At 44.0% G+C, this 26,300-nt stretch overlaps 1 protein-coding gene across 1 annotated transcript; it reads right to left on the reverse strand.

The window, feature by feature from the left end:
- Positions 1-25,985, reverse strand: SCAI (suppressor of cancer cell invasion). Its single transcript, XM_009868927.1, has 16 exons — positions 25,857-25,985; positions 18,890-18,985; positions 18,178-18,264; positions 17,509-17,607; positions 16,622-16,718; positions 15,102-15,200; positions 13,889-14,041; positions 12,963-13,064; positions 12,199-12,300; positions 10,668-10,746; positions 8,453-8,552; positions 7,903-7,984; positions 3,043-3,115; positions 2,085-2,258; positions 1,814-1,914; positions 1-716 (listed from the first exon to the last, which is right to left on the reverse strand). The coding sequence occupies exons 1-16, from the start codon at positions 25,961-25,963 to the stop codon at positions 567-569; spliced, it is 1,701 nt and encodes a 566-aa protein (XP_009867229.1). The 5' UTR covers positions 25,964-25,985; the 3' UTR covers positions 1-566.
- Positions 25,986-26,300: the final 315 nt, after the last annotated feature.

Here is a 26,300-nt window from a genome sequence, read left to right on the forward strand (position 1 = left end):
CCTCGCTTCAAACCCACTGCTCCAAATGCAACTTAACTGTCCGCAGTTTTGTCCACGTACTCGCCTAAGACTGAAAAAATATATTTGTTACGAAGGACTCCGTTTTATTGCTATTGCTGGTTTGTACTGTGTGGTTTCATCTTTACCATGTCAAATCCAGACTCTTTGGGGATAAAATATTGGTTTTTTCTATTGATTTTTCCTCCAATTTCTTAAAATTGTATAAAAATAAAGCATTTCCACAAATGTGGGCTAAAGGTAACCAATAATACTTCTAGGCTTAGGATCAGCTGTTGGAAATGTGGTCGACAGCCACAAGACCAGAAATAAACCTCTAGTGATTCTTTACTTTAACATTTAAAAGACATGAAAACTTCTGTTTACAAAATTGACCCCATACAGAATGGAACAGCTAAACTTACAGCTGTTTGTTACTGTTTTTTTAAAATAGTGGTCCTAAATTTAAAAATAAAATCAAGTACTTCCTTTTATGGTTTTCACATTATAAAACTGCACCGTTCAAAATCTGTGGCCAGGGAAACCCCTTTGCAGTAAGACAGTTTCTTTTAATAGTCATCGAGGGTGTTTTCCAGGAAAACATTCCTAACATCCAGTATGGAAGCCAGCTCCAAAATGTGCTTTTGGAGGTGAGGGTTCTCCACCGTTTCATCTCTTGGCAGCTGAGGATAAGATTCTGGATAATTTCGAGTCTCCTGCTAGAGGACAGTGAAAACAAAGAGAATCAGACATTCATCTGCTTTGATAGCCTTTACGAAGAAGACTGCAAAAAGCCAATTTCACCCAAGAGGCACTCTAACTCGTTTGGCATGCCACGTGGAGAGAACACTCCAGCACTTTCAGTTTTCTCTTCCCATTGACTCAGAGATGGACGCAGTGGCAATACAAACACTCCTTCACCTAAGATGGTTAATAATATGCTCACAGAAGCCTCATAAAAAAAAATAAAAATCAAACCAAAAAAAACCACATGAAAAAAGACAAAACATCTTCACGTACACTTACCCACTAGGCTGCAGTTCATTTCTTGAAATTATAGACATGTAAGCATCTCCAGTGGGAGATTCACCTCATCCTAAAACAAATGCCTGACCCACGGCGGGCAGTACCTAACAGCAGACCTGCTGCTTTGCCCTGGCACCACAGAAGCCCGGGCAGCTTGGAAAGCTGCTTCGTGTCCGCACTTGGGCACAGTGGATACGGCACCTTTCTGCGCTCCAACTTCCATTTCTCCCGAGCGTTTACAATGGAGCAGGCAGTTTATGTGCCAACACTCCCATGCAGAAAATGGTGTCAATCCAGAAGCAGACTTCGCTGTCGGCACAATATTAACCAACAGTGAGGGAAAATACTATCTTCTTGTTTAGCTTATTCATTTACACTACAAAGACCTTTCAAAATCCATTCACACTAGGACACCTCCCAGCAATAACGCTACACTCCTCCCCGCTTCCTCTTATATTCCTGCTCTACGCCCTTTTAGTTGTGGAGAAATAACGATCTTGAATTATTTAGAAGAATTTTTCTAGCTGACAGGGCTGTTCTGAGCGACATAAACCAGTAAGAGTGTTTCTGCTACTTATGTAGAGGACTCCTTAGTCAAAGGCCTCCCACCTCGGGAGAGATACAAAGGCACCGATTCCATAGGAGCTGCAGGCATGAGCACACGAGCATCGGTGATCTTTCCAAAGTTGCAGTGATATGCTTAGCCCTAAGACCCTTCCATCCTGAGGCAGTGCAGTTCTACGTGCACTGGACTGATGTTCTCAAAAAGGGATAGATACCCCCTGCATACCCGGAAAATTTTGTGCATCCTCATCGTGGCCGAACAGAAGATAAATCTCGTTAGAAGCAAGCGAAGAAACTCATCCCCAAAAAACTGAAGAAAGGACTGATCTGTAGAGAAGGCAGAGAAAACGCAGTTCAGAAAGGCTTAAAAAATGAAAAACACCCAAACAAACACTCCCCTTATTCGCTGCTCTATGCCCTGGAAAGGCTGAGCAAGAGAAGACAGCATCCGCTCAAGTAGCGCGCTGAGGCTCAGTCGCGCATCTTTAAGAAGGTACCTATGGACCGGGAGTGGGTCAGCAGCTGGGCAATATCTCGGTTGATTTTCCTCAGGTAATCTTGACACTTCTCCCACAATCCTCTGCGCATGCTTGACAATCCAGAGACAAAGAGGAACGCCATTAACGGATTGTTCAGAAAGAGCGTGAAGAGGCTACCCCGCTGAGACTGATCTAAAAAAAAATGAAATGAAAAAAATCAATCGACAAAGAGAGACACTTGGCACACGAAACAAAAAGCTGTGCTGCCACAGAATGAAGTTGCTCACCCCCTAAATTCTGTAACAGAGGAACTGAGTTAGTTACACCTTCCCTCCTCTTGGGGCAGATCTGTTCCCAGGATGATGCAACGACTTTACTGGAGACGCGCATCAACGCCAGGAGAAACGAGATGTTCTCACAAACCGTGGGAGGCCTATTTCTTGTTTTGAGTACCTAACTTGAACTCAAAAGTCGTAACTGAAACAACTGCAGAATATAACGTTTCGCTGCCTGTTCCTACTATAAACACACCTTCTCAGGACAGAGGAAGCCAGCCGTTTTCCTTAACTTACCCTCCCAAATCAACAAGACCTGAGATCTTGCTCCACCCCAGCATTTAAAAGCTGATACCTCAACCGACTCTGCTCACTTTCTGGGACTAATAAAGCTACCCAAAGTGCTAATCATCATCATCATCATCATCATCCCAGCACTGGGCTGACAATTTTCTGAGTCTCCACGTAGGAGACTTTGCCTCCTAGCACTTGTTGCAGCTATCTGTAGAAATATCATCGTTAGAATTAATTGCCATAAACAGTAACTAAACTTTGTCATACTACTTCAGGCGGTGTCAATCAGACTTAGGGTTTACGCAGTGACAAAAAGCTATCTTTTCCTGAAGAATCCAAGTTATATTTGTTTGGGACAGATATATGATGCGACTGCAACCTGTTAGGAAACACAATACTACACATACCTTGTAACGCTTTTGGATATGCTGTTGGAGAAAGCAAGCACACCAATGGTTGTCCAAATAAGTTTGTGAAATTCTGGAACAGATAAGAATTTTGAAGTATTGATGGTCACTTTGCTTGCTTTTTAATATTCCACAGGTTAAGGGTACAAACAAAGACTATGAATGGCAGAGCGCACAAATGCCCACTACCCGGATCAGCACTGGCAGTAAAGCTTACAAGTTGACTTTACTCAGAGATCACAGCACAGAAGCAATATAACCCATTACATTTTAAAGGGATTATAATTTCGCTGCTACTGACAGCAGACACTAATTTCATGGAAATATGGCTTTCAGTACGTTACTTAAAAAATCATGTTCTGCTGTAACAGTGAAAGCCATTTGCTTTCAGGTCAAAACAGATCTAGCATCTTTCCTCAGGACCAGCTGAGCTACCCAAAGTCATTTCCTTCCCCTTTTCTTTCTAGCAGGAGGAACAATTTCTGATGAAACAGAAGAGCCCAGTGGAGAAAAAAGTCTTAAAACCAGTTTCCTTGAAAGCAACCTTAACATCTGCTACACTGAACCCTCATTTCACAATACTCATTTCATGCACCTTCCACCAGCACCTAAAATATTGCCTAAGTGTCCTGCTGCACAGGAATTTCTCCGGAAATCTCAAACAATGTTGTTGTCTAGTTCCACCAACATTTACCTGATAAGAGTCCTACCGTGTAACTGTCTGGAGGGCATACTGATTGGCAATAACTGTCACCAAGGAAAGAAAAAGTCATTTACTCCTCATTAGCTGTCATATGTGTCACAAAAGCAGCTTTCTCACAAAAGCCATAGAAAATACAAACAATCACGTCTGCACCGTGTCAGAGCCCACAACCAAAGCACGCATCCGGAGCCCGCGAGTGCAACACACGCCTGCAGATTATATTCTTAAAATTGGCAAGTTACGACTGTAAGGTACACATCACCAGAAGTATTTGCTTGTGTAGGATCATCAAAAAGCTCGTTTTTTAATTCCTTCTGGCTTCTGCTTAATTCAAATGGGGCTTTCCCTTCTGGGCAGTACATTTCAAATAAATTAGTTTCACTGAATTAATTGAATCTAAATCTGCTAAATACCGACGACAGTAATCTAGTCTAATCAAAAGAAAATACGTCCCATATCTGACAGTGCTGACTAGTCCCAAACCCCCTCCTATCTCATGAAGAGCCCAAGGGAGACAAGGACTGCTACCCTGAAGCCAGTAAGTGCAGGCCAGCCGAGGAATTGCTGAAACCATACTATAAAGAAACATTTCACGCTTCAGGAGGAGTCACCCCAGACACGGCGAGGTGGCAGCGCGTGCCCCCCAGCGGGTTACAGGTTCTCAGGTAACACCTATGAGCAGATTCACACGTTGAATTCTATTCCGTATCACCCAGTTAGAGCCCAAAACAGACTGCCCCTACGCCCCATCAGTAAAAATGGCCACGCAATTAAACACTGCCTACAGCTATAAAGCAAACCCAGAGGTCACTCGTGTATCTCAGCAAAGGTGTTACTCACTGACAGTATCGGAGCCCATTCTGGACTCTGTCCCAGCAGAGGTTCAGCCAACACAGCCAGTCAGTCTCGCACCGGGCAGAAACGACACAGAACGTGCCCTTTGGAAGGGCTGCTCAGGCCGGTCGCTAGAGCTGAACTATAGGTCCCGCAGGAGGCTCTCAAGCTTCCAGGTACCTGTCCCAGCTCTCACCCAGGCACAAGCGCCCGCCACGGCCCACGCAAACCCCCGGATTCACTCACCACCACCCCCTCCACGCCCGATTTCCGCAGAGCAGCGCTGGGGCACACGGGAGCCTGGGACAGCCACGGCTTGGAGCGGAGACCCACCGGGTGCTCCAGGAAAACCTGCCCTGCAGCAGAGATATTGGCAGCAGCTCTGGGTAAGGAGCGCCCTACCTTTCAGTGCATGGACAACTCCAGAAAGGGTACACCACAGTTTTGTGTCAAATTGACTCTATTTTTTCAAGTTTTCCGATAGGAGCATTGCTGCTTTTTAAAATGCATGTCATATACATCGCTTTCCAAAAAAATGAACTACCCATCATCTGCAAAAGAAATCACTTCACATACAAGCTTTCCTAAGCTCAGTATTTATACCACATCACTGACAAAAGTGCTGCATTTTTTTGGGCTGGAGTTTTTGTTTTGTTTTGGGGGTTTTTTTAAGACTTTGCATTTGACCATAATCTTAGGCAACCACTGCTACAAGAAGACACTGATTTAAAAATATTATTTCATCCACAAATACAGCAGTAACCTTCAAGAACACTGCTGTCTATATTTAAATAGAAGTGTTTAAAAAAAAAAAAAAAAGAAGTCATGGCTTTAAGTAGATACACTCAGTTTGCAGTTATCTTCCACTTTCAGCTAAATATATAGGGGAGGAAGCTGTTCAAGTGCTGCTGATTTGACAAACTGGCAAGTCACTTCCTGGCAGGACTTACTTTCAGTCTTCACCATACAAGCCCTCCAGAGAGAGGGAGGGGTGAGAATGTGTGCAGAGGAGCTGCAGAAGAAGATGTGTGAGCAGTTGCTGTTACTGCCAGTGCTGCGAGCAGTGACATTTAAATGTCAGGATAGCTACTGTCCGATCGGAATGGATCGGAGCAGCCAGGCGGAAAAAAGCCAGTAGCTGACCTCAACTTCTCACACAACAGCACAGAACCTCTTTTGTTTGTGCGGTGCTCGAGTCTACAAAGCATCTCGCCTCGCGCTCAGAGGACGGGCACAGGACAGCCCTATCAGTACACGCAGGCGACAGGGAACCAAGCACGTAAGCTCGTGCAGAACAGCGACAGACAAGAACTCACACGGGCTAGAAAGCAGCGAGATTGAGAGCTCTGCCATCTACCTTCAGCTGAAAACAAGGCAGAACACCTAAACTCATCCTCACACACCTATCTGCTTGGACCAATGGCAACAGGTTGTGAAGGTCAACATGAGCTCTCAAATATAATTTTTTTTTAAAAAGGGGTCCATGTTTGCTTTGGTGGGTTTTTTTCTTTCTTCATTTTGTTTTTAGATTCCTCACAACTGTGCCCACACAACTCTGATCTGGGTCAGAGCTCCTAGCAGCCACTTCCATAATCGTGTCCTGAAATACTTTCAAAACCTCACACTTCTATACTCCTTGTGTACCAGCAGAATTGGGGTTACCTCACACCAGCTGCTCCGTGTGCCTCACAGAGCACTGGCCTATTTCACATGACTGATGGTCAGCTCGCTGCAGAACGAGGAAAGGAAACTAAACGCAGGTTACAGTTTCTGCTTATTATGTGCCCACAAAATCCAAAGAAAATCCAATTATCAAATTTAAATGAAATACAAAAAGCAAATTCTATGGTAAACACGCAACAGTTATTCTTCCAAGAGGTACAGATCTACATGTGGGATCCATCCCCTCAGAAAGATCCTTTGCTCTAAGCTGTCCACACAACCCTGGGATGTCCAAGAGCTGTATTTGAGTTAAGGATCACCAGGAATCCCTTACTCTCTCTTACAGACCTGACCCACTCGATATCTTTCAGCAGTTCTACTGGAGAGGAAGAGGGTATAAAAATCAAACCCAAACAAAAAACCAAACCCAAGACACACTTTTTCCCCTGAAGAAAAACCCAGTGGTGCTGTTGTTGTACTGGAATGAATGTCAAGAAAGAACAGGGGAAAATAAACCTCTGCCAAATCCTCATTTTCTCAGAAAGACAAGTAAATCATTCCAATTGTGTTTCCTTCCCTTTAAATGGGCAAGGGAATTTAATAAAAAGCAGATTTGCCTTGAAATCTCTTGTGGTGAAGTTAAACGCAGTAGTGTTTTAAAAAAGCCCTTTGAAATGCTCTAAAATCCAACAAGCCAGAAACCTTATCTAGAGGCCAGATTGCTATTAAGACTGTCAGGTAAAAGCTCCAATACAGAACTACTCCGAATCATACTCAGCACTGGTTTAGTACCTCTCGTCACCCAACTAATGCCTTTAGAACAAATGACAGACTGGGGACACTAAGCCTGGCACAAGTTCATCCGGCCACTAGACGTCCCTGTTCCTCCTCCAAAAGGCAGCTATGAAAATTCACTTTTCTCCCTGTGCGTCACGCAGCTATAAAAAGGGAGACAAGAAGGAAGTGGCACTTTCTCCATATACAGCACATTCTTAATATCCCTTTCATGAATGAAAGCAGCGTGACCACGCTATCCAGACTGAGCGGGCGGCTGAGACGGGAGATGCCTGCTTCTGTTTTACCCGAGCGGTGGGGTCCCGAACGTGGTTTGGCAGGCAGTAATGCTACTGTATGTCCACAGCACCCTAGGAGGGAGGCTCACTGTCCAAGCATATACCCCTCTGCTGTAACATGGGATGCTAATTTGAGTCTTGTTATTTCCTCGGTTACTTTTCAGACACAGACACCCCATGTTTTATAAGATCAGGCTCAATGCTTTGACTCGTTTCTACCGCTTAAAAGCGACTGAGTGTTGGACGACTGGAAAAAAAAAGAGCAGATTAGTTATCTCCCTCCCCCATGCACACACACCGAGATATGTCTTTGGTATATAACAAAAATAAACCTCCCACCAGAGACCTTGGAAATCTTGAACCTTTTTTCCCTCCAGGAGGATTTATTACTTTCCAATGAGCGGCTGTTCATGTGCTTCTCCTTCTTGTTCCTATTCATAGGATCAGATCCTGACTAGCATGCACAACCTCAAAAGAAAAGAAAGACTGAATACAAACTGTTTAAAAAAAATAGCCTGTTAAAAGTGTGAGCTAACTAGGGGTGACACTGCATCCTATCGTACCAGGAGCTGCCTTCAAGCACCTTACCTTATAGGCGACACTGTTTGAAGAGTCCACAATGATAAACAGAGGCTTTCTTGTGAAAGGGTAGAGATCTCCAGGGTGAAGACTGAAAAGAGAAAGGGACGCTTCACAGAGCACTGGCCTTGCTGCAAAGCCGTGACGGCGCACAACTTTCTCAGACACACAGGTGCCCGCGTCCAGACAGAAAGCTGCCAGGTTCCCCACGCCCCAGTCCTCAGACTCACCCGCAGAGAGTACCTGCAAAACTAATTTGGTATTCTCTGTAAAATGGGCTGCTGGACTTCTTGTTAGTTCTTTCCCAAGAAGAGATGTTTCTCTTCTCGAGAAGTCATCCTCCAGTAATCTGAAGTTTTCCAGTAATAAAGAATTTATGTTAGGTCACAGCAGTACTTCTTGAGGACCTTAAATCATCCTTTAGAGTCGTCCAGCTCCAAGCCAATCCACATTACAATGGCTTACACCTAAGAGTTTGTATTCAAGAGGCTTTGATGCGCTTTTCTCCATTAAAGACAAATTCTTCTGAATTTGCAGTCGTCACGCTCCTGAGACTTACCAGTGCATCTCCTTGTAAGATTGGTTTCGCTTGTGGATAGCATCCCCATTTATAATGTCCCGGTTGCTATTTGTCAGAACACCACCAAAATCATACGGACCTACACGGGGCAAAGAGAAAGCAAAAGTCAGCGGAGCCAGCTCACCTCTGTTATGGACTTAGCGATGCTATGGAAGGGAGCAAACAACCACAAAACCCAGAGAATGAAATGAATCGGAACTGCTGCGGTGGTAAGGAGAGGACGGAGGAATGTGGAGACTTTGCTAACTACGTATTCAATTTTATGCATTTTTTGTAGTTTCAGCATCTATCAAATAGAAGTAAGCGACATGTCATTGTCACTTCTATTTAACCACAAACATAATGCAGGAGATCCAGATATTGGCTCTTGTAACACTACATAGCAAAAACATTAAAACTCATTACACATTTCATACAGGAAATCAGTAACTTTGTAAAATTCCTATAGAAGCTAGCACATTTTAGATTTGGATTTGGTCAAAAATTAAGGCTAAATCAATCAAAAAGCCTATAGCTTCACACAACAGACATAATACTATCATCTGCAGTTAAAACACTGCAAAGGGGAGATGACAGAGCTCAGAGAATGACTAAGATTCCCATGCCCCTAAAAAGAGAAAAACAGCCTTAACCAGATTTCAAATCTGCAGCAAAGGTTTGGGGTTTTGTTTTGGTTTTTTAAGATTTTTGCATGCACACACCCTGGACACGTGCTCCAAAGGTAAGCTAAAGAAATATTCGGCCAGATTTGCACAGCTGAGCTACCTGCCTAACTGTCTGATGGAGAGCAAAGATGAAAGTGATGCCTATAAAATGTATCAAAACTTGTACCAAAAAGAAATGTGCTAGAGATACCAGGACATATTTCCACCACTGATATGGGTATGAAACGTCACTAATGTTAGTAAAATGAAGTATTAGGGTCTCCTCATTCTGTTGCAGAGTTCGTTGACCCATACTTGGCCACCAAATGCAATTTTTTCCATTTGGATCCACTTTTCCATTTTAAGGGAAGCTTTGGGAACACGGTGTTAGGGACGGAGCAGACATTAATTGAGCACCGTTACAAGTGTCTCACACGGTCTGTCAAACACGAATGGCTGGCAGGCGATAAACACTGCAACTTGCAGCTGCTCTCCCTTTCAGTAAGGTAGAACTTTTCAGTCCGTGCAGACAGCGCTACCTTATTGAAAGAACGCAGTTGTAATGGGATTCGTTTAAGGAAAACTGCAGTCTGACTCTGCAGCTCTTCAGATGACAGAGCTTGGATGCCTCTACAGTAAGGTATTAAGCTGAAACAACACATGCAGTGAAGTGGACATATCGCAGGCTTTAAAGAACATGGTTTCGTTAGAACGTATCACCAAGTTGCAGCAAAAAGTAAAATATTAAAGGTGTTTAAAAAAAAAAAATCACTGCCATGATCCAAAGCTGACAGGGATTTTTTTTTCCTTTAACATTTTGAGAGCTCTATAAATCATGCACTGTGATGGACAAGGCATGCATCGTATAAAGGAATGCAAGTCTCAAACAAATGAGGTGTGTACAATAGTTAGGATGTTAATTTTGGTTTGTTTTTTTTTTCCTTAAATTATACAAACAGAACTTTTGACTGTGTTTACTTCAGCCAACCAGTTGTCAGCTTTTAGATTGCAGCGGAATCCAAATATTCTGCTACTTTGCAAAGAACAGGAGGATGAGGTGAGGGGAAATTGTCAAAAATCATGAGAAGGGCTTGAATTGTCAGGTTAACAAGCGTGCAAACAGAACGGTCCCTGGAGACGCTTCAGCCCTTTTACCACTCATCTCTCGGCCAGATGTTCTCACAGTACTGGAGATTGGAAAGAATCACAAAGTGCCATTTATCCATTTTATTAACTTCGTACTGATGCATCAACTGAGCCACGTGGTCTTCCAAATTGGTGAAGCTTTTAATGATGAAGATTTTAATACTTCAGATGCATCAAAAACTGGGTTTGTCCTTTGAAAGGGTCTCAGGTTAACGCACACTAATTAAAGCACAGGGAATTAACTATTGTTTGTTGAAATAAAAAGCTATCTTACTAAGTAGAGAGGAGAATAAAATTGACTTGTCATTTAAAAGGAGCTTTGTGACATCTTTCTTGGTCACTTGTCCTGGAACATAAAGAGAATTCAAGCCCTGTTCATGACAGGGAGCATTCCTTTATTGTACCTTCACTATCCGAACGACCTGATGGAAACACGCCCGTGGCAGACAAGTAAATCAGCAGTACGCTGTTTGCAGGCAGCTCCTGAAAGTAAAAGAAAGAGAAGAGTGGCAAGGGAAGAAAAGTCTGAGTCTATTTTAACAGTCAGTCATCACCTTCATAAATACATTGTCATTTCAGATTGTGTTATTCCTGCTTCTGGCTTCCCTTCCCTCTGTACTTCACGTATGTCCGCACTCCTTCCCCCTTCCAACAGGTGACTACACAGACAAAAATGTAAACCAATGATACATTCACACTTTCTTGTTTTTTCCTCTCCACACAGACCTCTGTGCTGATACTAGAGGTTCATGAGCATCAGAAAAGCCTCTGCTTCCACACAGGCTCTCTTGCTGTCCAGCCAGGTGCGAGGCTTCCCACGATACACGACCCAAAGCTGCCGAGACCCACGCAGGCCCTAACTCCCAAACCAGTCAGGATCCTTAAGGGAGTTCTTTGCTTCCCAACGCCCCAGAGTCTGCAACACCTGCTTCTTCCCCCGACCCTTCTCAGCAGCACAACAAGCACAACACATCCAGGTTTCTGTATGCACCTGCAAAAGAAATCTGTTTCCCACCGTTCCAACGGGCTGCCTGCATGAGGAACAGCAGCTTTTACTTTCTGCGAGAGGCTGAGCACCCAGGCACCCACGGCTCTTAAGTAGTAAGGATGCACTTTCTTCACCTCACCAGCTCTTTCTTTACAGCTGTTTCTCAAAACAAACTGAAACCTGTTTCTTTATAGGATATTCTGCTTTCACTACTAAATGTCAAGTTGCTGACTTGCACACGCATAACGTGCCTGGCAATTTTTACTAAACTAAAATTAGCACAGCAACTGTATTTAAATAAAGCCTAGAAATGTACACATTACTTCCATGGCAGAGAGCAGTGGGTAACAAAATAAGATAGGCAGATAAAAATGTAGCATGTGCAGAGAGAGACAGGATTCACAGCAGGTATAGAACTGAAGACCTAGCAGGTACACAGTGCTTAGAGCAACAGTCCTCAACATACTTCCTTGATTTTGGATTGTGTTTGGCACAGCATGAAGAAGATGAACACTCTTAAGACTTTTCTGTTCTCCAGATCTCTTTTCTCAAGAAATATTTCCTATATTATATATATAGGAAATAAACTTTATATGGGAAACACTTATTTTTATATATAGTCTGCTTATGTAAATATAAGTGTCTATATATGTGTGTGTACCTACACACACACAAATAAAATCAGTGGAAAAGATTAAATGTGCGTTTGTCTTAAAATGAATTTCTTCTTTCCCTTAACAGATGTCAACAAATTTGCCTTTATTATAAAAATGACATGTATTTATAATATTTCCATCCTCTCTGAAGGTCATGCTGAGCATTTTAAGGTGGCCAAAAAGGCTTCATTACCTTGAAGTATAAAAGATTATCTCAAGCGCCTTTCATTCAGTGTCACATACCATCCTGGATATTTTCCTATTACAAATAAATTCACCAATTTTACAAACCTTAAATGATGCTGCTAAAAATGTATATAGCTGGCTAAAAGTTGGTTTATAAAGTAGGTATTTGTGGGGATTCTCCCTCCTGGCTGGTTTCTCTGTCGACTCCTATTAAAAGAAAACCAACAAACAAAACACAATACACAAACACTGACAACCAGATATTACAAAAGCAGTTTCATAACCCCCTATATTTCTATTTCTTAGAATACCCATTGTTAATGTGCTTCCCACACAAATGGTCTGCCCATGCTGCATTCCCTACTGCCCAGTAAAGCAAGATGCACAGCATTTGAATCAGAACTTCGTATTATCCTTCATTTAAACGCGACCTAAATCTTTCCTACTCTCTGAAGCATCACCCAAGAAAAGTGAAAACATTCACTCCTACCTCAGTTAAATAAATGGAAATCTATGTATTCCCTTTTGCCTTCAGATAAAACATGGTTTTATGCTGTCTCTGAAGGGGATATTTAACATTCAGATGACTGAGCAAGCTGATGAACTTGTCGGGCAGAATAACCACTGGAGTGAACACAAGGGAAGGGCTGATGTCCATGGCTGAGGCCGGGCCCAGCATTGCTTCTCAAGTGCCTCGGCTAGGGCACGGAAACCATTGGTGAAACGACGCCTAAACACTTGTTTCTGCTGTTTCTTGTTTGCTTTAGAAGCTGCTCTGCACGCTGACAACACTGAAGGAGCACACCATCTAAACCAACCCAGAAAAACTTGAGGTGTGCTGCCAGGTTGGGCACTGCAATGCGACTCACCTGCATTCCAGGCTTGTTCATTTGCGACGCTAAATTCATTGGTTCCCTTTCAAGGGCTTGTAGCATTCGGAACATATCAATTGTTAATTCACTGAACTTGACCTGCAAGAGAGTCAAACAGTTTATTCTGCCAGTCACAGATTAAAGAGCATTTCTTTGGAATTATCCAGGTAAGAGATTCAAGTGCACACCAGATAGACCATTTTCTGTCTCTCAGGGATCTGTCAGTGTTATCTCTGAATCTCTAAACACTTGTGATTGACTTTTAGAAGTCCTCACAGAGAACAAAGTCTATTTATTACTGGTCTACCAGGTGCAGACCCCTGCTTTGCGAATTACAGACTCTTCTGAGGTGTTTACAAATCAGGTGCTGATATCACTATATACTATGAATTCAGACGAAATCTGAAAAAGATCCTCAAACTCTGGTTTAGCTACAGCTCCCTTGCTTACCTGAAAAAAAAAGAGCTCAGAGAGAAGGCATGAAGTCTGTACAACTTCACTATCACCATCATCTAAAACCAGAGATGCTGAATGCCTTTTGAGAGCCCTTTCCTGCTGCAACAAGCTGGAGCATGTCATATGAAAGCCCAAGTCAAGCTTTTCCTAGACATATCCCAGAGACCTCTCACAATGGAATGTTGTTATGAACAATCCAGTATATGAAAATCAATTGTATCTACTTAATTGACACGATGAATATAAGCAGTAAGAGGTCAGTTACCACAGGTCTAATATCTAACACTTCACTTTTAGCTCTTATTTCTGAGAATCTCTTCTTCTTGCTTCCACTGCAAACATTATAATCAAGATATTTTAATGTTTGCCTCTACTGGAGTCACTGCGGTATGATCAGAAGGGACAGCACAGGGGGAAGGACTCTGAACTCCAAAGATACAAACCCAAGTCTCCGGAATTGCTTTTACCTGGTTGTTGCAGTTCCCAATAATCAGCGCATCTGCAAGAGCAAGCTGTCCCACTATCATTCCCTGCTCTAGCAACGGAGCTCCAGTTTCAGAAAGCCTGTTAGAGGTGATCACAATGGTGTTGTCATCATTTAAAACCATGACAGGGTCTGCCTAAAAAGAGCAACCAGAATAGAACAGGAATTCAAGAAAAATACAGATTTGCGGAGAGAAGTCCAAAGGTTTTGCCACTTACAGTAAACATTTCGGAACTGAGACAGATTTTTTAAATTAATTTGCCATACATACATTTCTATGTGGGCTACAGGGTGAGGCCTTACCACTTAGAAAAGCAACAGCACTTACGGACCACAAACAAGCACACGGGACAAGCACATGAAGGTAGAGAAGAGAAAACGACCCTTCCTTAAATGACAGGAACTCTGCTTCAGCTTTTCTATACCTGAGGAACCCAATGTCATCAACCGCCTTCCAAATTCACAAAAAATAAACCAAACGTTCCTACAACAGAGAAGAACCCTGCACTACTTCAGTTTGCCTTCCCTTCCTAGAAATAAATAGCGGAGGAGATGAGCAAGTGGTAACGCTGCCATCCATTCTGGCAATATTTAAATGCCCTGTTACATACTGACATCTTGTACAAAAGAAAGAAAGTAGAGCATTGTCTCATCTGACAGAATAAAAAAAAATTATTTTCCTTTTAACAAACTGTAGAAGCTGGTCGCTTTACAACTATGCTAAGAGCTCCTCAGTTAACCGCTATGCTTACACTTTATTTCCCATTATACACTGCTGGTGGAACAGCCTGGTACTCTAACAAAGCACACTTGGAACCAAACAAAACATCAGCACACGGGATTGGCTGCTACAACTACAGAATCCGTGTATAAAATATCGACCACGATAACTGCTGGGCTTTCAATTCCACCATTTTCTCAACACCAAGAGTAAAACCAATCAGGTGATCAAGGGCATTTCAGCTTTGTGCTTGTGTCTTCAGTTGGTTCCATGACCAAGCCTGACTCTTCAGACACTAGTGGCTGTCACCGTTACGCTACAGTGAACACGTCAGTGATCAAAGGGGACAGGAATCCTGTCCCTGCACGTGGCACACCTGCTCATCCCACAGAGGTGGCAACACAGGAACACTTCAGTGAACAAGTCAGAAAATTTTACTTTTGAATGAATGACTAAAAGGAAATGGTATTCTCACCTCAATAAATGCTGCCACTTCCTGAAGAACCAGGTTCCACTCCACCTGATCCTCAGTATTGAAACGATGAGTGTAGTCTTCAATTTCATCTGACAGCTCCTGATGTAAAAAGTTCAAAAGACAGACATTAGTTCTTTCTTAAACTCGAGAGCTTAGCAGGCAGTCAGCAACTTTATAATTTGGTTAGCTGCATTGCCCTTTAAGAAAAATAAAAGAAAAAAATTTACTTGAGAACATATGCAGCACGCTTATGACTAACATGCCAGCCAAAACGCGCTCTTTCAGGAGATAGAATGCCAACGCTGCAAGGAGTTTTGGCAATGCGAAGCGCCTCTTAAGCAGGTCCAAATGCAAAGAATATCTGGAGTTAAGTATAACTACCCCACTCCCATACAGCTATGTCACTGGTTATTGCCATAAGCTATGGATACCAAGGACTGAAATTTCAGCTTCAAGTAACTTTAAAAACATTGAGGCAGTGAATGGTGTGGGCTTTTTTAGCTGCTACTAAGCTAAGCCAGCAGTTCAAGGAAGCGTAGACACAAAGACAGTAATGCAACCTACACAAACCTGGCAACAGCAGAAGGTGCCTGCAGGAAGGTTTGGGGAGGGCTGGGAAGCATATGCTGTCAGGAGCAGCATGCCATGCCGCTCCCTCGCTGTGCTCAGGCACCTCCCCACAGCCAGGCTGCAGCTCTCCGAGTATTTTCACTTGGTGTTCAGACAAGGCTATCAAATCCCTTGAGCTTACAGTGTCATTAAATGTGTGACTGGCAGAAGAGATTCACCGTGTCGGACGTCAGGTAACACCAGAAAAGCAACGATCAGCGGTGGCCTTTAGCTGCTGTACCCGAAGGCTTGTGTTTGCAGCATTCAGCGCTTTGCTCCCACGGAAGAGGCTTATGCAAATCCAGCCTCTCCAGTGGCACAGTAATACCTACACCATTTAGCAAGGTTTAATTCTGATGGGTCTCTGGAAGGTGCAAAACGTATTCAGGATGTGTTCTAGACATGGGACAGAGCAATAGCAGTTTGGAAGGGAAGAGAAATGAGCTCAGTATCAAGCCAGGAGGCACTGGCTTTCCGAGCAACACTGTGCCAGGAAGACTTGCTGGGGGAGATTCCACTGATGTCTTAAATTCACTCCAGGAATGAAGGTGTACTCAGGGTTATCGGATGGTGCCCACATTTTCAGATTAATAAAATGCATCAATCATTACAGTTTATTCCAAACTATACAATTTTTTAAACTTTTTCTGTAGCCAAACATTCACACCATAACGAGTCTTTCCACAGCTCTGGCCATGTTATTCCTTCCTTCTGTGACATCCAACAACACAATCAAATGAGGAGGGGGGGAAAGAAAAAAAAGATATGCGATGCTGCAGCAGCTAACAACATAGATCTAATGAGTGATATTTGAACTGAAATAGATACTAGGCATTCCTTAATCAGGAGAAAAGCCCTGAACACCCATCAATCTCCCAGCCCTTAGCACCTTTATCCTCGTTTTGACATACCTTTACAAGGTCCTTTACAACATCCATTTTGTTGAGCAAGAGACAAACCACTATAAACCTTGCATAGTAACGCAGCTTCTTAACCACTAATTCAGGCCTAAACACAACAACAACAAAAAAACACCACAGTCAAGTTTGAGATTAAAACAGAACACAGGCAGGCAACAGGGGTAAGGGAGAGGAGGAGCTTAAGACCAGGGCAAGGCTGAACACTCCACAGATTGAGCTCTAACTGAATTCATATGGAGATCAACAGCTACCCAGCTCCTTTGAAAACTGGGTACAGGGACATAAAACATACATTAAGAAAGCCACAGCCTCCCCCTTCTCCTTACACTAGAACAGTCTCATAGAATTGCTGGCTCTTCAACGCATTTAACAGTTCATGGGCACATGATAATCACAGCTGGCTCGGAGTTCATCCACCTGGTACAACTCCAAGATCTGCAAGTCGGCATGGCCCATAATTACTCAGCCATTTCTGAAATCTCTGAGAGCATCTAGAAGCATGTTTGGTCAATCCTACCTTGCCTGAAACAGCTCAAGCACTCAAACTGAGAGACTTTTAAGAGAATACATTCAACAGGTATGAGAAAAGAACAAGGAAGCAGCATTCTAGGTCCCAGCACTGATACGGCTCAGGACTCAAAATGACAAAACTTTGGGGCTAGTAGCTTTCTAGCCAGGACCAGACAACAGAACAGTCCTCCGCTCACACAGCAAAGCTCTTATTTACACTGAAGTTTTACTTATGGCAGGAGGACTGAAAGAAACTTCCTTCAACAACACTGATTTTATCCCAGCTATGCTCCCACAGCTCGCAGTTGTTTGCTGCTTTCGTACCTTGTTCTAGTCTTGAAAAACCAAAGGCATTCATTCAGACATACCTGTCCTCTTTGTTGACCTGGGAGTAGTAGGACCTCTGCCTAATTGCTGAATAGAAGGAGAAAGCTTCATTGAGATAGCTGGTTTCTGAAGTGCGCAAGCTGCAGAGGAAGAATCAGATTAGCTCACTGCTTCAGATGGAAACCCTCGCCAAACCCTCCCTCCCTGCCCCCTCAGTCATCCTGTGCACCAATGGCAAAACTCCCTCCTGAGTAACATCACACAAAAGCCAGACTCTCATTCTTTGTGCCTGCTGGGAAGACAGATTTCAGAGCTTGCATTCCTTTCCAGATAACAATCAAATCTGCCCATCTCGTGCCCATATGTACAGGTGACAGGTTAATTGAAAAGTCTGAAGGAACATTTAAGGTCTCAAACTTGTAACAATCACATGTTATTGCACAAGAGCCAAATGGAACACACGTTGAGACGCTTTCGAGGAAGGAGGTAAGTCCTGAGGAAGCACCAATGGGCCCAGCGATGTGGTACCGGGCTCCTAGGTGCTTTTCTCTGCGGCACCCCCACGCAGTCCCAAGGGCCTTCTCTTTCAGAAACAGGCACCGTGACTCAGCCAACACATTGATTTCTCCCGACTGAGCATCCAGATGTTTGGCATGGAGCTGCCGCTAACACCGTATTCCCTTAATGAATCCTTTTCTGTGCTTACTTACTAATAATGGTAATAGAGCTGCCCAATCTTGGAAGCAATTTCCCCAATTTGCCACCGCTTCAACCCATACCGATTGTCCAATACTTGTCTATTTCGCAAGAGAGAAAAGAAAGATTAAAAGGCATTCCAGAACTTTTCAGAACATCACACCAGACAAGACAAAGAGCCACGATAAGGCCAAATTCAGCTTTCGTTAACTGGTGAGGCGTTCCCAGTAGCAGTCCCTCACGGGTCAAGAGCACTGCTTATGCACACCAGAACAAGAACTATTTGTCCTGCACAGACTTGCGAGAGCTAGACATAAGTATGTTGCACAAAATACACACAACAAAAGGTCACAACTTCCCAAGAGAACACTCAGACTGCGCAGCCACTGGAAGGTGTGAAAGATCAGAGCCCACGCTGCAGCAAGACGCTTCACACCCTTCCAGATGGGTTCTGCACTGCAGAAGCCATCGTCCCAGCTTCTCCTCGGTGATCTATTAAAGCAACGTGCACTCAAATAAAGAAAAAGGGTTTTGGGGAAAAAAAGTCACACTGGAAACTCCGCAACATTTTAATTCATTAGACTGCGAGCACTGCGAAAGCGACTGTGCCCTCCCTTCACGCTTCAATAGCACAGGGAAATCTCAATATTAAGTGCAGGCCTAGGCACACCCAGACATGAAAGCTGCACTTAAGCCTACACAACACGACTGCCTACGTTTCCTTACCGATGCTGCTGCTGAAACTTCCAGAGTTTGGTATAAACGTCAAACGTTCGCCCAAAATACGATTGCCACTGCTTTTGCCCGTACTGAGGTAAATCCCTACAATAGAGAAGTGACAAAGACAGAGTTAGGGAGTAGATTCGAGTCAGCCCAGCGTAATGGCAGCGTGTGTGTGTCAGTGGCTGAACAGCTTTGTTCAGAATTGGCTTGAAATGCTGTATAACTCCGCCTGCACCCAAAACTACAAGAACTGTGATTCCTGCGGTTTCACAGAACCTGTCGTTACTGAAGTCTGCAAGGAAATCCTGCTCAGCTTGTGCGTGAGCATCTATCACCAGTCAACGTCCACAATTGTTAACGCCCTACCTGAGAGCACTTGTCCAGCTGCAGACTGACGGTCCCCCTGCGAAACGTGGTATATTCACAATATATTTACGTGGTATTTATTATGAACATATGACACACCGTACACACGGACCCTGTTCTCTCCAGATGTGCCCGGGATCCTGGAATGGCTCCTCCAACACACAGAACAGCAGCAGAGGGAAGCAGAGCTCTCCACGAATGAAGTAACATGAGCCAAGTGACTGGATATGTGCAAAATCTTTGGTATTTATGGACAAACACATTCTAAAGGGCAAAAAGGAATCCACGTCCTCTAACCCCTGTAGACATGCCTTTATCAAGGTTCCTCAATATTAACAGGTTCTCAAAAGCATCAGAAGAGCAGGCCTCCAAATAAGAAATGACCATGTCCCTATGAGCATTTTTCAACAGGTGATTGAAAACTGACTTGCTAAAAAGAAGTAATTTTATGGTTATATACACAGAAAGTTAAACTTGAGGCTTAAAATGTCACAGTTGAAAAAAACCTCAACAAGCTACCCAAGAGCAAGAAGAATAATCTAATAGAAATTAGTTCATTTAGACTAATGTAGACTGATATTACTTCTTAGTCACTAAGGAAATAATCTTTCTATAATGGATGAGGTTGTTCACTGTGTTTCAGAAACAGACCCTGTAAGATCATACATAAATCAGTTGCCTAAATGTCAGCAGGTCAAGCAAGCGCACAGATGCTTGCAGCCAACATCCCCGGGCTCAGGTTACTGCATCCCCACAACATTTGTCACCCTCTAACTCACAGTCAGTGACACGTCCAGACCTGAGACCTTCTGGGTCAGTGCTATCGGGTGAGTTAGTCAATCCAGCTCCGTTCTGCTTTCATACCTCCCCTCGCTGCGATGCCCACGCTGCGATGTACTTCCCCCCACCTGCACCTCACGCCCATGAGGCGGTCCTGAGGATTTTAGCTTTAAAGGTTTGTGCTCTTGATGCTAACAGAAGGCTGTCACCTGCGAGTTCCTTACACCTTGGAACAAATGTGACCAAAGCCCCTCAGTCTTGCTGAGCACGCTGCCCACAAACCTGCACCGAGCCTGACTCAGAGGAGGGACACAGCTCCACAAGTGGAACAGCTTTTTCAAGACGGTGTAGCCCTTCACTTGATTCAAGAATGATTTCTTCAGGGCACATTCCCTGAAATCGCTGTGCTGGTTAGCGTACCACCCAACCCCTCGGTCTTCAGCAGACAGGCGCAAACCCTGCATATTCCACTTCCCAGCCTGGGAGGTCGAGACCGAGGGGAACACAGCCTTTTGGCAGCCACACTCCGGAGGAGTCAGACGAGCGAAGCAGCACACCACGATTTCCAGAGCAGCGTACTGGCGCATTCCTCCTAACTGTAATTACTTTAACAGCACCCTAGGTAGAAAAGGAAATTAATATTCTTTTGCTCATCAGCCAACTGTACTTCCCACACAGCTAGAAGGGACCTAGCTTAGTTACTACATGTAAAATGAATCCGCTGTCAGCTGTGACTCTTACCGCCCTGGAAAACCATGCCAGTACTTGCTGTTATTCTATGAAGATGTCAAGAAACCTGAGCAGGATTTTGAAAAAAAAAAATACAATGAAAAATAAAAATCCCCTAAAACTTGCAATTGGCTGCTCAACATTTTGGAGCAGGAGTATAAACATGTGCTTCAGGGTACCAACATCTTCATCCAAACAGAGCTTAATACAAACACGTGCAAATTTAAAGCATTTACTGCACTGAACGATTCATGGCTTTCTATTGTTGTGATAGATGTAAACATTTTTGCTAAACAAAAGAAGTTAAGAAACTGTCCAAACACACACCTAAGATACATTGCAGGGTTTGACATAGCAAGAGACAGTGTGAAATTTAATTAGCAGATGCAAAAATTTCAATGTTAAAGAAATTAAAATCAAAAGTGAATACAAATACAAAACAATGCTAAATCAAGCATTTAAATAAAAATAATAAAAGTTCCCTGGTACTAACAAAGAATGACTGAATTAGCAAGTTGACTCAGAGAATCCCAACTTCAGCAAAGGCCTAACACAAGGCAATAAGAAAACATATCCCTCTTCTCTTAAACCCTGAGAATTAGGTACGTGCACAAATTCAGAAATAAGCAGGTAACTATTCGCTGGTCACGCTTACACATACGACCCTCACCGGCAAGTACTGCGCTCTTTGTACCTCACCTGTTAGAGAATCATAGACTCATCCAGGCTGGAAAAGCCCCCTTGGGGTCATCGAGTCCAACCATTAACCTGCTCTGCAAAGCTCACCCCGAAGCCATCCCCCCCAACACCACACCTAAACACCTTCCCTCACGCACCTCTGCCACCCCTCGGTGCTGCACCTTCCTCCTCGCGTTCTTGTCAGCCCTAGCTCAACTCACTGCGCTGCACTGGTTCGGGGTATCTGGAATTTAGTGGCATTTTACAAAGCCCCTGTTGGCGCAGCGTCCCCGTGTTTGGCCGCTGCCGTCGCCAGTCACTGCTGGGTGTCCACACGCATATTCCTCCAGCAGCGCGCTCGTCTAATTGCAGCTGGCATCGCTGCACAGCACCACGCGACTCCTCGGCTCCCCGGGGAACAGGAAAGATCTCCATGGAAACAGACAGTAGCACTTGTTCTTTTGATAGTATTCTGACACGGCTGTAATAAAACTTCATTTATGACAAGACATTGCTGTGCTTTCACCGCAGATTTTTGCAGACAAGAGCTGCCATTGCTGCCATCCATTTACTGGTTTGCCTTCGGAACATCACGTACGTTGCTTCCATGTATGAAGAAATTGTGGTGTGAGAGAATGGCTGCTTAAGCAAAAGAGGACATTTAGAGTATTCTTTTTAATTGGACCAGAGGATCTGCATTATTTGGTGAGAAACAGCCCAAAAGAATACTAAGGACTCGACAGACTGCAGAGCGGGTTGTTAATACAGCTCCTCCCACTGAGTGAGACAGGGAATATGGGATCCAGAGGCAATCGCACCCCCAGCTCGAGAGCAAAAGACCTACGTTACAGCAAGACATTTTGCTCCTTCCCGATCTACAGAAGGGCACTAGAGCAACACAAAGACAAAAAAGCACCAGCCTCCACACCCTGCAGGCCGTGGGGCAGCACCAGGGGTACGGGCTCGCGCTGTCAGAGAGGACGATGGGCTGTACAGGAGGGAGGCAGTGGCGGCAAGAAGGAATCCAGATGCAGAGGAGGGAACCGAGGTGATTGGATTTGGGACCGTTCTATCCAGGCAAGGAAGACAGCGACATGCTTCAACAACAAGTGGAACATGTTTCCAATTTCTCGGCTTTTAAACCATTCCAAACCGGACGCAAAGACACAAACTCAGCTGTTCTAGACGGAGGGGTTTTGCACACAGGGCGCAGAAGACTGGTTCCCTTGCCACACTAGAGAGGCTGGTGGATAAATTCCACAGATGGTCCAGAATTTTACCCAATTCTTGCTGTACAGTCTCAGTGAAGACGAGCACTACTTAGGTGCTCATAATGAGTTTTCCGTCAGTAGTTCATTTCAGCCACGCTGTTGGCAGAAACCAGATAATGACGGCTGAAAACCAATTAAAGCGCCAGCACCACATGGCAGTTGTCACACAGGGACAACTTCCAGAGATGTAAAGATGTTGAGAAAGTTCTAGAGACTCAGCGGTACACTTCAGAAAGGGAGGTTACAATAACCCTAGGTTTAACATTCAGAGCTTTAAATACATTCACAGTTTTGACAGCTGATAAAAAAGACAATTTCCTTTTATGTTCATAGGCTTGTAGTAATTACAGGCTCCTATTCCCAGACCTGAAGCAGCAGTGGGATAAGGACGTTATGGAGCTTCCCTACGGCCTCTGATAACGCAGCAGCTTGCCTCCGTGATGCCACTGGAGAGAGGAGCTGGTCCCTGCCCAGCACCAGAGAGGGAACAGCCTGCAGCAGCACCTGAAGCCGACAGTGTCCTGTTGTTTCTAATCAGCAGCAGCAGCACGGAACAAAACGAAGGGGTTCAACTCACATCTTACTGGAAATTTACAAAATCAGTGGTTAAACACTATCACCTCTTCCTGTGAAAGGATGGCAGCTGAGATTCCTGCAGCCTGCACAACGAGCAGCAAGATTGTATAATCTGGGAAAGTGTGATGTATGCAGAAAGTATGTTCATTTCTGAAAGTTCCCAGCTTCTCTGTGATACTGAACACACTTAAGCACTTTTTAACATAAAATGAAGATAGTAATAACTGGTGACAGTACACCATGAAGAACTGCTTCCTAACACACATCCTCTTCCCAGCCTTTTTGCAAGAAAAAAAGCAAGTGGGAGTGGGGAAAGGAGGGAACTGAGCAATTGAAACATATTCTATTGACAGCTGTTTCCAACTTGTAGCTCAGGGTGGTCAGAAAGCGGGTACAGGCACTAGAAAGACAACCTCCCCTCTAAGTTATTCTAGCAGGCGTGGCACAAAAGGATGGTATCGCTGGCAGCGTGAGCACGAAGTACGCTTTGGAGCAGCAACCTTGGCAGATCATCATATGTTTTCCTCAAATGCTGTATTTGGCATCTGTATTGGGAAGAGAGGAAGGAAATGCTACTGAAACAAAGACGTGGCAGGCTGAGCCCTTGCATTTTTGGCAGCAGCGACAGCTAAGCAGCTGCCAGCACAGCTATAGGCTCAGATGCCTGTAGCTGAAGTGCCCGGAGGAGGTTTCAGGAGGAAAATCGTTGCTCTCCTCTCCCCTGTCCATCCTTTCTTTTCCATGAAACACAGCAGGGACAAGACAATGGCAGCAAAGACCATCACCACCTTCAGAAGAGAAGGCGGTAGCACACATCAGATGTGTGTATTACACTGGAGGGGAAAGCAAGCAACTGCACTAAGAGTTCGGAAACCTGCCAAGTCATCTCCAGGTGAACTACGCAGCAGAGAACAAGCACTAACAGAGGAGGTACCTCAAAATGATAATGCTGTTTTATCATAAAATTATATTACTGCTTTATTATGATGCCCATAGGACCAAAGGTCTTAGAGGTGCCATGGTGGTCGAGGTCAGTGCAAGAAGCAATTATGTGAATTGTGTGAAGTTCCAGCAGGGGCAGAGGCAAGCTGCCGTGCAGGATGGTCTTACTGTCACAGCAGCTGAAGCCCCTTTCTCTATTTTTATTGCCTCAATTTCACCCAAAACGTATTTTCCATTTTCTTCTCACCTAACTGGCTAAGGTGGTTTACTTCTTGGCAATGCACCACGGATATACGCAGAAACTGCGCCTCTTGTCTGCAAATCTGATAGAAGCGCTGGCTCCCTCCGTGCCCGAAGGAAAAGACAGAGCTGCAGGTACTCTGCCACCTCTGTGGTCTGACCCTGAGCACCACGCACCCACAGGTGAAGTGTACCAATTCGTACTCTTCAGTGCTGTACCAGGAAGCCAATGTAATGGCATATATGGCCCTGGAAATCCCAGCCTCAAGATCTCAGCCCTTTTGCTTCAGATCGTTGCATGGGGTGTCAAGTGCAACCACCAAGAAGCGCTTGTCTCTGCTGCCCATTTACCATTCAGATTTTGGAACACAAACTGTTTGGTTTGGATTCAGTAATCAACTTCCAAAGCACATGAAAGGATTATCAATAGCGGTGGGCGGGGGGGAAGGTATTAAAACCATCTTTGCTAACCATCTGTGTTTGACTAACAGCAAGTTCTATGGGCCCAAACACAATATTACTCAGAGAGCAGTGAGAGGCTGAACTGCCAACAAGACATGAGCTAAAAACCACGTTGCTTAAGAGACTCTGAAGCAAAGCTTAGAAATAAAACAGCTTTTGCATATATAATCTTTAGCTCAGCATATACTGACGTATGCAGGATGCTTATATTACTGTTCAAATGTGAACTATTTTCCTGGAACTCCTCTTGCTCTTATGCCCCTTCTTACTGGTGCTGACAAAACAGCTAGACTTTCCAGATGTTATTGCAGATGTTTTGTAGATAAACGCAGATTTTACCTTTTTCCGCAGTTCAGATTAAGTATTTCATACACCAGACGCATACAGGCCATGGTTTGGATGTTTCTGCTTATCACTTTTAGGAAGTGGTTTAGGATTTCTTCCCAAAAAATATTCCCTCCTCCCTTTCCTCCCACCTAAGGCAATCCTTCTCATTCTTTTTATTTTGTTTTATTTTTGGTACCAAGACTGTGGAGTTTTGGACTTGCATGCTGTTGACTGTACACAGCCACACCTAGTCCTTAAATTTTGTACTTTATCCACAACATTTCAGTACGAATTCCATTCATTTCACGGAATTTCCAGCTTCTAGTTTACTGTTAACTGACATGGCCATCACATCAGCTCCCCTTTCTCACGTTTCCTTTTCCTACTGTCTCAGAAGAAACGCATGAACCTCCACTCCTACAGACATTCTTACATACACTTTCCAAAACTACCCACCCAGAGGTGCGCATTGCTCTCTCCTGAGCAAACCTCCTGGGTTTGAGTTCAAAATGTTCGCTGCACAACTGACTTCAGCATCACTCACACCAAGTGGATGTTCCAATGCTTTTCTGAGGGAATAGTGTCAAAACCACACTAACCTTAGGCCATTGAATAGCTGTTTAGATTTATCCAGTAAGTAGCAAAAGTCTGTCACCGTTTTTCTCTCTGCTTGGGGAATATCATCTTCAGCTCCTCCTGATGACATGATTTCTTGCAGGGCAAGCTCAGTCCTGTGAAGAAGAAAACAGCCACATCACTCAGAAAGTGAGGGCTCCTACGAACTTGTCCAGATTAGCTGCATGCACAGGTCCACGGGGATGGTAACAAAGAGCATGCAATCCTCCCACAGGTTACTCTTCTCAAGAGTCATTAAAAGTAACAGCTGAGAATCAGTGTGGGACTAATTAGTTAAGAGAACAAAATTTAAAAGAAAAGTGGTAAAAGAGCCATAAAATAAAATAACTCTGCATTCACAAATACAAGACTGCCAACGAAAGGGCTGTAACACAAACAGTACTTGGGTTTCATACTTGGACAAAGAA

The sequence above is a fragment of the Apaloderma vittatum genome, unplaced genomic scaffold (assembly GCF_000703405.1).
Source record: "Apaloderma vittatum isolate BGI_N311 unplaced genomic scaffold, ASM70340v1 scaffold31704, whole genome shotgun sequence".
Taxonomy (NCBI): Eukaryota; Metazoa; Chordata; class Aves; order Trogoniformes; family Trogonidae; genus Apaloderma; species Apaloderma vittatum.